General features: G+C 42.3%; 1 protein-coding gene across 1 annotated transcript in view; it reads left to right on the plus strand.

The window, feature by feature from the left end:
* The first annotated feature begins 2,143 nt into the window (after positions 1-2,143).
* Positions 2,144-14,640, plus strand: part of Ndufs4 (NADH:ubiquinone oxidoreductase subunit S4) — a 72,063-nt gene continuing 59,566 nt past the window's right edge. Inside the window, exon 1 of the mRNA XM_042690609.1 lies at positions 2,144-2,277. Coding sequence (XP_042546543.1) covers positions 2,180-2,277 — 98 coding nt within the window. The 5' untranslated portion in view covers positions 2,144-2,179. The remainder of the gene's footprint in view (positions 2,278-14,640) is intronic.

Raw genomic sequence — 14,640 nt, forward strand, 5'->3', positions numbered from 1 at the left:
AGCCTAGTTAGGCACATATTAGTATGAATCATTGTTTCAAGAACATCTATTATACTCTAAAATTAGCATTCTTCAGAATATCATTTGAGAAATAAAGCTTAAGGACATTAAATGAATGAAAAGCTTTGTCAATACCCAAGAGGCTAAAGCTGGATGGTAATGAACTGGAAGCCAACCTAAACAGTATAGTAAGACTGTCTCTTTTTTTAAAAAAAAATTATTAGGAGACTGAGGATATAGTTCAGTAGAAGAGTATGTTTCTGAGACCTTGGGTGGATCTCCAGTACTGGAAAACAACAATAACAACTAAATAAATACATAGCTTGTGACCCAGCAATCTCATTTTGAGGCATTTATCTCAGAAAAATAAAAATTTGTTGCACAAAAACCTGTACATAGCTGCTCATGTAATAGCTCTGAATAAGAACTCATGACATGTGCTATAGTAGGTAAATGCTTTACAACTTGTGGTTTGTACATAGCGTGGAATACTACTCAGTAATGAGGAAGGGCCAACTATTAACTTGGAATAACTTGGATGGATTTCAAGGGCATTATTCTGAATTTAAAAAGCCAATCTGAAAAGGTCACTCATTGCATAAGACTATCCTCAAAGTGTAAAAATTATAAAAATGGAAATAACCTTTGCCAAGGGTTGAGAAGGTACAGTAGCCCTACAGAGAACTTTGTTGTGTTGGAAAACTTTATCATTTTGATGGGGAAAAATTGACATACGTGATAGAGTTACACAGGACTGTACCCTCTATCCACATCAATTTCTTAGCTTTGAGCTTGTTTTTTTTTTGTTATGTAATATGTAATCAATCAGGAAAACTGGGTGACAGGTACACAAAACCTCTCTGTATTGTATCTGTAATTTCCTATGATTCCATCATTTCAAAATGAAAAGGCTGGAAGAAAAAACATCCCTCTGGCCATTTGCCTCTCTCACTTGCCTCGCTTCATGTAGATTTTCTTACCTTTTTCTTTCTTCTACCTTTCCTCTAAGTAAATCCGTTAGTTGGTCATAATACAGAATCAAGTTATTCTTCATCCTCTTTTTAATCGTTATCATTTAATTAATGTTTGCATGTTCTTGGTTTTGAAAGCAGGAATATTCTTTCTCAAACAAATTTGTTTAAAAAACAAAATAACCTCCATTTCATTTTTTATAATCCATAGTAAATCATTGTTCTTTCAGGTGAGCAGTCTACAATTCAAACATGTTCCCAACATTTGTTTTATACGTACTAAGAATGAATAATATTTTGAGGGCTACAGACATGTATTAGTGGTAGAATGTATGTATGGCATGCACAAGGCCTTAGGTTCAGTCCTAGTACCAAAACAACTATAATAATAAGGACAATAATAATCCTGATGTCTATGGATTATGGTCACCCATTTAGGATGTAGTGTTTTTATGGATTATGGTCACACATTCCGGACAGAGTAAGATGTTATTGTTTGGTAACCTTAACACTGAATATTATGTTCACTAAACAATGTATACACATATCAAGTATACATTCGTAACTCAAAATATGTTCAATTATGTGTATCAAAAACAACATTAAACATCTAAAAAGCATTATTTTCCATTGGGTTTCATACAAGTCTTTACATCAAAAAAGAAAAGAAAGGAAGGAGGGAAGGAAGAAAGGAAGGAAGGAGACAGAAAAAGAAAACGTCTTTGCCAGGCCAGATTTTTCGTGTGGAAAAATATTATCATCATAACTATAAAACATCAAACTAAATACAGCTCTGATCTGAGGGCTTGCAAACTGAATCTGGCAACACTTTGGGAAAGTACTAGTCTGGTTTCTCAAAGAGCCCTCCGGCTCTGCCAGTGAGCCCAGCCCCGGATATTCTGTGCTCTTTGAAAAATTATGAGTTGCAGGTGTTTAAATGTTCAAATATTTTCTTTTGGTCTTTTCAGAACCAGTGTAAATAATCAGCCCTACTAACAATGATTAATTTAAAAAAAAAAATTGGCCTCTGCATCTTTCTTCTTAGCTCTTTCAACCATACTTTTGAACTCCTGTCTAAACCTCAGTATTAAAAGGAAAACAAAGCACTCCAGGGTTGTAGCACGTTAGGATTGCACGCGCTTGAGAGCGAAGGAAGTTAGTCCCTCGCGCGGACCCGTCGTTACATCCCGGTGTTTGCCGACGGCAAGATGGCGGCGGCCTCAATGTCAGCGGCGCTGAGGCAGGCGTTGTTGGGGACCGGAGCGGCGAGGACCGCGGCCGCGGCGGTTTCCCGAGTTCCGTCCAGGTAACAGACCTGTCAGGTTTCTTCTTCAGGCTTTCAGGTCCCCCCGCTTTTGCGGAGTCCGTGCGGCCCGAATCCCGGAGGAGGAGGAGGAAGAGGAGGCCCGGGGCCGGCGTCCTCCCGCTGACCCTTTCCTGCCGGGAGGCCGGGCGGACCGGGGCGCGTGTGGGCGCGGGGCGCCGGGCCCGGGGCGAGGGGTGCGGGCGCGGGCCCGCGCGAGGGGCGCGGAGGGAGGCGGCGGCGGGGCCGACGCGGCGCGGAGCTGCCCGGGCCCTGGGTGCCGGCCTCGGTGCCGGCCTCGGGTGCCCGGGCCCTGGGTGCCGGCCTCGGGTGCCGGCCTCGGGTGCCGGCCTCGGGTGCCCCGGCCCTGGGTGCCGGCCTCGGGTGCCCGGGCCCTGGGTGCCGGCCTCGGTGCCGGCCTCGGGTGCCCGGGCCCTGGGTGCCGGCCTCGGGTGCCCGGGCCCTGGGTGCCGGCCTCGGTGCCGGCCTCGGGTGCCGGGCCCTGGGTGCCGGCCTCGGGTGCCCGGGCCCTGGGTGCCGGCCTCGGGTGCCCGGGCCCTGGGTGCCGGCCTCGGGTGCCCGGGCCCTGGGTGCCGGCCTCGGGTGCCCGGGCCCTGGGTGCCGGCCTCGGGTGCCGGCCTCGGGTGCCCGGGCCCTGGGTGCCGGCCTCGGTGCCGGCCTCGGTGCCGGCCTCGGTGCCGGCCTCGGGTGCCCGGGCCCTGGGTGCCGGCCTCGGGTGCCCGCCTCGGGTGCCCGGGCCCTGGGTGCCGGCCTCGGGTGCCCGGGCCCTGGGTGCCGGCCTCGGGTGCCCGGGCCCTGGGTGCCGGCCTCGGGTGCCCGGGCCCTGGGTGCCGGCCTCGGGTGCCCGGGCCCTGGGTGCCGGCCTCGGGTGCCCGGGCCCTGGGTGCCGGCCTCGCGTGCCGGCCTCGGGTGCCGGCCTCGGGTGCCGGCCTCGGTGCCGGCCTCGGGTGCCCGGGCCCTGGGTGCCGGCCTCGGGTGCCGGCCTCGGGTGCCCGGGCCCTGGGTGCCGGCCTCGGGTGCCGGCCTCGGGTGCCCGGGCCCTGGGTGCCGGCCTCGGTGCCAGCCTCGGTGCCGGCCTCGGGTGCCGGCCTCGGGTGCCCGGGCCCTGGGTGCCGGCCTCGGGTGCCGGCCTCGGGTGCCCGGGCCCTGGGTGCCGGCCTCGCGTGCCGGCCTCGGTGCCCGGGCCCTGGGTGCCGGCCTCGCGTGCCCGGGCCCTGGGTGCCGGGCCCTGGGTGCCGGCCTCGGTGCCGGCCTCGGGTGCCCGGGCCCTGGGTGCCGGCCTCGGTGCCGGCCTCGGTGCCGGCCTCGGGTGCCTGGGCCCTGGGTGCCGGCCTCGCGTGCCCGGGCCCTGGGTGCCGGGCCCTGGGTGCCGGGCCCTGGGTGCCGGGCCCTGGGTGCCGGCCTCGCGTGCCCGGGCCCTGGGTGCCGGGCCCTGGGTGCCGGGCCCTGGGTGCCGGGCCCTGGGTGCCGGGCCCTGGGTGCCGGCCTCGCGTGCCCGGGCCCTGGGTGCCGGGCCCTGGGTGCCGGGCCCTGGGTGCCGGCCTCGCGTGCCCGGGCCCTGGGTGCCGGCCTCGGTGCCGGCCTCGGTGCCGGCCTCGGGTGCCCGGGCCCTGGGTGCCGGCCTCGGGTGCCCGGGCCCTGGGTGCCGGCCTCGGGTGCCCGGGCCCTGGGTGCCGGCCTCGGGTGCCGGCGCGGAGCTGCCCGGGCCCCTGGGTGCCCGCCTCGTGTGCCGGCCTCGGTGCAGGCCTCGCGTGCCGGCCTCGGGTGCCGGCCTCGCGCCTGTCCCCCGTCAACCCGGCCCTTCCGTCCGCCCGTCCGTGGGCTCATCTGTTATCGGGTGCGTGTCCGAACAGCCGGGTTATTTCCTTTTCTTCATCAGTCTGCAGAAGGAGGAAAACTTTTTAGGAATTTCACCTGGGTGTGCTCCCCCCCCCCCCCCCCCATAACACCACGACTGGCAATGCTGGAAGGTGATCATACTTCTGCTTTCTTTTTATGTTTCCGAGATGGAGGGTTGGCTGGCGTGGAACCCAGGACTTTGAACGTCAGATGTGAGCTCTACCCCTCACTACGCCTTCAAGCTTAGAAAGGCCTTTTTTTTTTTTAAAGACTGGTGGTAGTACTGGACAGGTTTCCCATCCACTTTTACTGTAGTTCAGACATTGGTGGTTATTATTGTATTGCCTTGCAGCAGTTTTGTGATGGTGGTCTTTTTCTTTTCCTTTTTTTTTTTTCCTTCTTGCTACATCTCTATATTTCTCTTAAATTTTCCTGAAATACAATATAGGACGGATACCATAGACACACTTAGACGGAGTAGGCATTTTCGTTTACTAAATATATTTTATCGCTCTTTTTTCTTCACAACTTGTTAGTGTAAGTATTAACCAGGAGTTTTATTGAGTGTCTACTGCATGTTTTGGAGACTATACTAAATGTTTTAGACTAAATATGAAAGGCTCCTTCCATCCCCCCAGAAAAGTAAAACTTGAATACAGAACCTATTCAGTGTTACATTGAATAAATACAGAGGATATGCAGAATTAGTAAGAGTTAATTAGAACTGACTCTTGTGGGGGAATTTTATTAAGGCAGTGGGTGTTTTGGCCCGAAAACAGTGTCCTACGTAGAAGAGTCTGGGGTTTATAAAAGGCTTTCTGAATACAATAAATAGTAGACCAATGCATATATAACAGAGTCACTGAAAAATGAAGGTTCTAATGTTGGGGACAGGAAAAAGACAAATTTTTAACTGTTCTACATATGGGGAACATGAGGAGTAACAAGGTGCTTCCTAAGGTAAAATACTCCACTGAGTAACTTACTGCTAATATAGCATCAGTATACTTTATTTCTCCTTAGACATTAGGGGAATTAATTTCACATCCCCAAATAATAATGTACTTATAGTAGCCTAGAATTGAAAACTACTTCTAGAGAACCACTTGTGTTTGGTAACCAAACCACATCTTGTATGTCTATCTTCTTTCTTTCTTTTTTTTTTTTTTTGTGGTGGTGGGGGCGGGGGCTTGAACTCTGGGCCTGGGCACTGTCCCTCAGCTCTTCAGCTCAAGGATAGCGCTCTACACTTGAAGCACAACGCCATTTCTGGTTTTCTAGTGGTTTATTGGAGGTTAGAGTCTCATGGACTTTCTTGCCTGGGTTGGCTTTGAACCTTGATCCTCAGATCTCAGCCTCCTGAGTAGCTATGATTACAGGTGTGAGTCACTAGCTCCCAGCTTTGTATGTCTATCTTTAAGACACAGCAATTATGTGGTTGGAGTTAGATGATACTAGATTTTGGGAAACTGGTGAGATTACTATTATATAGGCTTAATAGTTTCTGCTTGCTTATATGTTGTAAGAGATTTGAAAATAAAAATTTAAATTATGATGACCTTTTGCATCTTGAAAACTTAAAAACCCAGGAAAATAATCTTAAATACAAGATAGCACATTTTAAATTTTATGCTTTTTTAACCCAGAGAATTTATGATATGCATCTTACTTAGAGGAAATTTTTGCCTCCTTTTCCTTACATATTGTTTGGAAGGACTTTAAAAAAATCATTATGATTTGAGAATAATGAGGATCTGGAAAGGCTGAATGGAAAAAGAACCAAATAATGTTAATTCCACATGTAAAGTTCATTTTATTGTAACACTTAAAAAGACATTTGCAAGTGGCATAACATTTCAAATGTCTTGAGTAAAATACAAGAGAGTGGGATTGGTAAGGCAGGCATGTGGTAATAAAGTGAGTTGGGAACCAAAGAAAAGGAACTGTCAATGGAAAGAAGCCAGGAGCTACTACACGAACATTTGAATTTAGTTATATGTCAATCCAAACTTGAAAAAGCAAGAAAGTAAAAAAGAAAATAATGTATAGATAAAGAGAAGGAAAGTTATTGAAATAAGGAAGGTGAGTGATTTTAGCTGATCTGCTAAAATCTACTATAGAGTGACTTACCATTTCCCAAGATAGAGCCTGACACGTAAACTGGCTATCTACATTTATTTATTTATTTTTCCCATAAGGGATTTTCCAGAAAAAATTTAAATCCCACCCTTACCCAATCCTGGGAATTAAGCCATGTTTTCAGCCTCTTTTTGTGTTGGTTTTGAGGTAGAGGTTCATTTATGCCCTGGCCTGCCGAACTGCCATTCTTCTACTTGTGCTGGGCATAAAGTGCTTGTACAGTAGCACAGCAATTGTGCCATAGCTGTGATGACAGGTATGTACCACTGAGCCCAGCCATTGGTTAGGATAGAGTCTCCTAAACGTCCATCCCCCTTCTTCACTTCCTAGGAAGCTAGGAATTATAGCTAGATTATAAGTGTGAGCTACTTCACCAGGCCCAAATTTAACTATTGAGGCAATTAATCACATAAGTTGGCACTCTCTTTCAAAGCAGCAATACTTAACCTCAGGATTAAAAAAAAAAATTTTTTATTTTATTACAAGGGGGATATCAGAGGGGTTACAGTTCTGTAAGGAAGGTAGTGAGTACAGTTCTGTAAGGAAGGTAGTGGGCCTGAACTCTGTTGGGCGCTGTCCCTCAGCTCTTCAGCTCCAGGCTAGCACTCTAACACTTGAGCTACAGTGCCACTTCCGGCTTTTTGCTTATGTGGTGCTGAGGGATTGAATCCAGGGCCTCATGCATGCAAGGCAAGCACTCTACCACTGAGCCACCTTCCCAGCTCCACCCTCCCTTGTTTTTTACCCACTTTTCCCTCTCCACCCTCCCCCCACCCCTCATGGAACTCTCCTCTCCCCCAAATTGTAGTGTTTATTTCCAACATAGTGTCTTGGGAGTATTGCTGTTGCATTGTTTTACCCTTTTGGACTCAGCATTTTTACTGCAGTGGTGTTCATTCATTTTAACATTCATATATTTAACTCAGTCTGATCTCATCTTTCTTGTATTTGCCTCAAATATAGCTCATGGCTATGTTTGTAGGACCTCAGAGATTCTTAAGTATACTATGATTTACACATTTACATGTGAATACTTATCACATATATGGGTAAATATATTATCTAGTGAAGAGTGATTGTGAGAAAAAGCAGGAAACCTGTTTTCCTATTCTGATATTTAGGCAGTATTAGACTGATCAATGAAAGCCAGAGAAGCACTAACCTAGGTAAATGTGAATAAAAATATATGCAGTGCATATTTTTCCTTATTATTTGCAGTGGTCTGAATTGAGAATATTCACCTGGAACCCTGTTAAATTTCTGGATTGAAGTTGTCTTATAAATATATTTGTATTTATATACTTTGGCAAGTGCTTTGATTACTCTTTGGACAGCCTACATGCTGTCTCTGATCTTTTTTTTTTGCTCAAGGGTAGTGTTCTATCATTTATACCACAGCTCCACTTCTGACTTTTGGTGGTTAATTGAAAATAACAGTTTGATGGACTTTCCTGCCTAGGTTGACTTTGAATCACAAACATCAGATCTGTCTCCTGAGTAGTCAGGATTACAGGCTTGAGTCAACCTGCGCCTGGCTGGTTCTTCTTTTGTATTCAAATTTTCCACATCCAAGATGTGGAGATGAGTTTATTTGGAAAAGGATGCTTATTAAAACATGAAGGCTTCTTTAGAATTAGAGTGACCAGCTTCACTTGAAATTTTAATATGTAAGGTTTGTAGAGAAAGGTGAACAACTTGATTCCCAAGTGTAGTACTTGCTGGAAGAACTGTATTTGAGGATGGAGTGAATATTAGCATTCAGATAGAACGCAGGTTATCTTCACTACGTAGTTAACTTTAAATAGAAAAGCATCTAAAAATTTTTACCCTTTGGTATAACCTGAATATCATTCTTGTTGTATTTATTCTGAGCTAAAATAAATAACAGCTACATTTATTTCTAACAATATGTATTAGTCCATGTGTCCAGAATTTCCTTGATATTATCTCTTGAATTACCCATAGCAACCTTACAAACTCAGGTGTTCCTATCCCTATTTTTCAGATGAGGAAAAAGGTACCAACATGAAATCTTTTTAAGTTTACACTGCTAGGTAATAGTTTGATTTAGCCATCCAGTGTAACTGAGTATGCTGGGTTTTTTTAAATGATGAATATTACTTAATTAAAACTTTGTTGTTGTTTTTTTTGTTTTGTTTGTTTCTTGTACCGGTCTTGAACTCAAGGTCTAAGCTTTTGTTCAAGGCCAGTGCTCTACCATTTGAGCCATTGTTCCACACCATTTGAGCCATAGTTCCACTTCTGGCTTTTATTTTATTTTATTTTTTATAGTTTATTGGAGATAAGAATCTCATGGGCTTTTCTTCTGTGTCTCTGAACCATGATCCTCAGATCTCAGCCACCTGAGTAACTTTAATTGCAGGCATGAGCCACTAGCACCCAGCCCATTTTCAGCTTTTTGATGATTAATTGGAGATAGTCTTAGGGACTTCCTGCCTAGACATGCTTAGAACCTCCAACCTCAGACTTCTGAGGATGCTAAATAGACATGAGCCACCAGCACCAGACTGTAACTTTACTTTTTGTTTGCAGAGTTCAAAGATTTTGATAAAATCTTATTGCACATTATATAGTTTATTATAGTGGCTTTCATCTAAATATCTGAATATTTTAGTAAATTACTTTGTGTTCTCATTACATGAGAGTAACTAAAATGCAGTGTTCTTAGGAATTAGCTGTTTGATCCCATTTGCACTCCCTAGACAGAATTTTTTTTTTGGGGGGGTGGAGAAGGGGGTCAGTTGTGGGACTTGAACTCAGGGCCTAAGTACTGTCCCAAGCCTAGCACTCTACCACTTTGAGCCACAGTGCAACTTCAGTTTTCAGGTGGTTAATTGGAGGTACGAGTCTCACAGACTTTCCTGCAATCCTCTGATCTCAGCCTCCTGAATAGCTAAATTATAGTATAGGTATGAGCCACCGGCATCTGGCCCTAGACAGAATTTTTTAAAAAATGGGATCATTCTCTAGTTTTGTGAGTTTTCAAATGTTTGTTGTTCATTAGAGTCACATTTTGTATGCATCCCAAATTTAAATGCCTTGGTTATAATTGGTTATGTAAGTATAGGTACAGGCTTAGCTTAGGAATCTACACCTGAAAACTATTTTTTTGTTTATTTGTTTGCTTTTCCCAGTACCTTTCATGTTGTATCTTGAAAGATTTAAAAATTATCACCACCTTCCTTGACAGAGGCATAAGAGAGATTTTCAGAATCAAACCAAATATCTTCTATTTTTGCTTATTTTCCTATTCTAATTAAGTTTTGTGCTTTCCACTCTACAGAGGTGATTTTTGTTTAGTCTTGTTTTGTTGTTTTTTTTTTTTTTAATGAGGAAAATATTTTCTTAAAGGCAAAGAAGTTATTTTGGTCATTTTGGAGAAAGCAGGCCTTATTACTCCTCTCTAGAGACTCTTGTTCTTCCTTTTGGAAGGGCTCAGGTTTAATATACCACAGCTGTTGAACTCTGCCCTTCAAAGTTTTAAGAAAGTGTTTTATCCTTTAAAATGGAAATGTGTTTTTAAGAGAGGTGGTCTTTGGCTGGATATAGTTCTCTAAGAAAGTTTCTTGCTTCTTTGGAGTCCTTTTGTTTCAGTGATTTCATAGAATTGTTTCAAATGTTGGGGAGCACTCTCACTGTCTCTGAGAGAAAAGATCTGACTGCTTTTGTAGTATGTTTTGCTGTATCCTTAACAAAGCTAGATGAAGAGTCCATTTCTTTGTGTTTTCTAGGGCTCAGAAATATGTTCTTTCCTTTATTCAACCACTCTATACATAAGTAAATGGTCCTTCAATAGGGCTTACTAGACAAAAGATCCTGTTCTAGATGACTGTTCAGCGAGCCATATGCTTCTCCTAAAAATGTCACTCTGTCTTGATGAGCTTTAAAGTGAATGCAGATGTTTTGAGTCTTTTGAGGACCACCACTCTTTGAATGGAGAAAACACTATAAACTTTTTGGAGAGATTTTTTTTTCAGTATACTTACAGAACTTTGCATGAAATTTATAACTTTTTTTTAGTTTAATGAAATTAAGCTTCAGTAGACATTAGTAATTTGAATTTAATTCTTAATGTTTGTATTACACGTGCAATTTGGAGAAATACAATATATCTTGATTTGGTTTTTTGTTAAGATCTCATAGTTATTTGGTCTTTTAAAACTGGAAGTTAAAGTTATACATGGAAAAGTGATACTTTTTGTTGGAAGGTATACAATTTTGTATATTCACTTTTTTTTACCTTTGTAGGTTAGTAACTCTAGAAGCTAAGGTGTGTAGATTCATACAATATTTAAGTTGTAATATCCAGTCCAACCTTTTATTTAGGAACTTGTAGAATTCTTGCTTATTGATTATCTAACTCTTGAGGAGTTACAGTGAATTTCTGCTAGCTTTAGCAAATACCCAGTGTTAGTCAGACTTTTCATGCCTTGATAGAAACAGATACTTGATAGAAACAACTTAAAAGGGAGGAAAGGTTTGTTTTGGCTTACAGTTTCAGAGGTTTCAGTCCATCATCTGCTTGCTTAATTGTTTTGGACCTGTGGTGAGATAGGTTATGGCAGAGCAAAACTTGCTTTCCTCATGTCAGCTAGAAAGCAGAGAAAGGGGCCAGGGACAAGCTATAATCTCCAAGGTGTTTATCAGACCTAGGGATTTTGGGGTGGAATCTTTAGGGTCCTTTAGGTATAAGGTCATATAATCTGCAAACAGGGTATTTTGGCTTTCTCCTCCCTTATTTGGCTTTCCTTCTCCCCTTTTTTTCCTGTCTTATTGTTCTGGCTAGGAATTCCAGTGCTATATTGAATAGGTGTGGAGAGAGTAGATACCTTACCTTGGTTCCAGATACTAAGGAAAATGATTAACATTTTTCCTCATTTAGTATGATGTTGCTGTACACTTGTCATATATACAGTTTATTATGTTGAGATATGTTGCTTCTATTTCTAGTTTTTTCAGATCTTTGGCCCTGGGTTAAATTCCCAGCAATAAAGAAAGAAGGAAACAGACAAATCATTTTTTTTTTATTGTGAAAATACCGTACAGAGGGGTTATAATTACATGGGCAAGATAACGAGTACATTTCTTATCAAGCATTGTTGCTTCCTCCTTTGTTTCCCCTTCCCATCCCTTCCCACCTTCCCACCTCCTCCCCCAAAGTTGTAAAGTTCGTTTTTCGACATTTGTACATCTCATTGTTGCAATGGGTCCACCTGTATCCCTATTTAAACGATTTGTTATTTCCCCTCCCCTCCACAAATTATACCAACATCAGATACAGTGAAAGCAGGGGTTATACAGTGGAGGAGGGACATACAAAGAAACAAAGAAATCATCTTATAAATATGTTAGAAACAATTGCATGAAAGCAAAAACATTTGAATACTTATCTTGGGGTTCATTTCACCTAACATCAACTCACCTGACCTTTTCTGCTTGACTCAGACATATACTAGTTATTGCAAATAAGGGAAACCAGGACCTATGTTTCTTTGGGCCTGGCTTACTTCACTTATTTTTTCTAAGCTAAGATATGGAACCAATTCAGAAGCCCCTCAGTAGGTGAATGGATCAAGAAAATGTGGTATATATACATAATGGAATTCTGTGCCTCCATCAGACAAATCATTATAATATTTATCTTTTTCTTTGTGGTATATTATTTTTAGAATTTTCAGTAGAGGCAATACTTAGGTTTGTACTAAAGACTTTGATTTCAAAGCATGAACTCTACCACCTGATCCATGCTTATGTCCTTTTGCTTTAGTTTGTCTTTCAGGTACGCTCTCACATTTTTTTTTAACCTGGGGCCAAGTCTCTGTTTATGATACTCCTAAATTGATCTCCCAAGTAGCTAGAATTACAGGATATGTATGCTAGGATCATAGGCATGCACCACTACATATTACTTGTTCTCCTGAGATAAGACCTTATCAACTTCTTGTTGCTTGGACTGGCCCTGCAATGTGATCCTCCTATCTGCCTTTCATATAGTTGGAATTATAAGTGTAAATTACCATACCATGTCCTAGTTCTTAGAATTTAAACTGATGTATAGATGAGTATAACCACTGCCATAATCAAAGTACAAAATACCAAATGCTTCATTAACCTCTCCTTCCCCCCTAAAGAATTTCTCATACTATTGTTCTCTAGCTCCTTATATTCCTGGGCTTCATTTGTCTTTTCTGTATCTCTATAATATAGTAATTTTGAGATAAACGGACTCATATAAACGACAAATTAGCTTATTTTCTTCAATATAATGCCATTTAAGATTCTTCTAAATTGTATATTTTTGTACTATTTACTTAATACTACTTAATGATGTTATAATCCATTGGTAGATTTATTAATTTTTTTATCCATATATCTGCTGAAGAGTAAGTATCTGGATAATTTATTTGTTTTTGGCAGTACTGAGAGATTTTAGATTGCTAGCTAGTCTACTACTGAGCTACACTTCCAGCCTTCTGGATTATTTCTTTTAAACTTTAAAAATGGAGTTACAATAAACTTTTGTACCCAAGATTTTGCATGATTTTCTTTTCTTTCTTTTCGGTTGGTCGTGGGGTCTGACCTCTGAGCCTGGGCACTGTCCCTCAGCTCAAGGCTAGTGCTTTACCACTTGAGCCACAGCGCCACTTCCAGCTTTTTCTGTTTATGTGGTGCTGAGGAATAGAACCCAGGGCCTCATTCATGCAAGGCAAGCACTTTACCACTGAGCCACATTCCCAGCCCATGATTCTATTTCTTTAGATTTCTTTAGAAGAGATACCTGGGAGATAACTGAGAAGATTTGGGAGTCATAGCTAAAGAATATCTTTAACTTTGTGTGAAGCTGTCAAGCCAGGCATAGTGAAACATACTTGTAAAATCAGCAGGTGTATCATGCAGTTGAGGCCAAGCCTCAGTTACCTAGTTGAGACCTTGTCTTAAAATGAAGCAAAACAAAAAAGTCAAACTAATTTTCAGAGTGGTTGTCCTATTTTGTTTTCTACTATAAAAACATGAGAATTGTAGTTGTTTTGCAGCTCCATTAAGGTTGTTTCAGCCATTGTAGTAGGTGCATAATAGTGTTCCTTTTAGGAGCTAATAATAGCATCATTGACTTAAAAGTCAAATATCATTAAATTTACTCATGTAAACTGTACAATTTGACAGTTTTTAGCATAACTGCAGAATTGTATGACCATAACTACATAAAGTTCTATATTTTTATCTCTCGTAAAGAAACCATTTCTTTTCAGTCATGCTACTTTTTTCCCTTTACCTCATCCCTAACTAACCCCTATTCTATTCCTTGTCTTTATAAATGTGCCAGTCATGGACATTGTATAAAAATGCAGTCAATAGTTGGTGATTTTCTTATGTCCAACTTGTATTTTCAAGGTTCATCTCAGTTGTAAAATGTATTAGTACTTTATTCCTTCCTATTGATGAATAATCTATTGTATGGACATACTGTATTTTATGACCTTAAAGTTTGTAAATTCTATGAGCTTTAACAACATTTATCTGAAGAGTTGATGGATGTTGGAATTGTTTTCACCTTACATGTCTTTGACCCATTTTTAAATTGGAGGTTAGTTGTTCATTGCCCTTCATGATAGTTGTTAAATAATTCTGGATCAAAGTCCTTTGTCATGTGGGGATAAAAACGTTTTCTCTGCTTAACCAGTGCTTGTGATTGAGCCTCCATTACAAAACAAAAACAGACTCCAAAAGAAAAAGAAAAAAAATTCACAGATTAACAAGAGAAAAGCATGTCCTTATGTGTAAGTTTTACCTCACCTGTAAGTTCTCATAAAGAAATGAAGACCTAGAGTCACAGCTAAACATGTATATTTTATGCTTAGGCTTGATGAAATATGGATAGCCAGGGCAAAAAGATGCGATCTAAATTAAGTGGCAATACTGGGAGAAACTTTGTATGACTATTTGTTCCATTTCTTCTCTATATCCTTCAGAAGAAAAGGGATGTTCCTTACTTGCTAGAGGGAGAGCACCTTTTACATTAAGAGCCTGTAGATCTGCTTCTGGGAAGTCTGGAAAATCTTTCTTAGGTTTTATAACCTATTTCCAAGAAGCAGGAAAGGAGATCAGAGATCTTTTTGTTTGTACTGCTTTTTATCATGCAAGGTAGTATATTTTGGAGTAATGTTTCAGAAATGTGGTTTGTAATTCCTGCTCACCACTCCCTCTTCCCCCACTTTGTAGCTTTTCATTATTTCCATCACATAAGTGCTCTTACCAATTTACTAGTCTTTGTCTTTATCATTATGTATCTAAGAATTCTTTGCCCAATTATCTTTTCTATATTTTATCCTTAAACTTTCAAAGTTT

This window comes from Dipodomys spectabilis, unplaced genomic scaffold, assembly GCF_019054845.1.
Source record: "Dipodomys spectabilis isolate Male_0828 unplaced genomic scaffold, ASM1905484v1 ptg000138l, whole genome shotgun sequence".
NCBI classification, from domain to species: Eukaryota; Metazoa; Chordata; class Mammalia; order Rodentia; family Heteromyidae; genus Dipodomys; species Dipodomys spectabilis.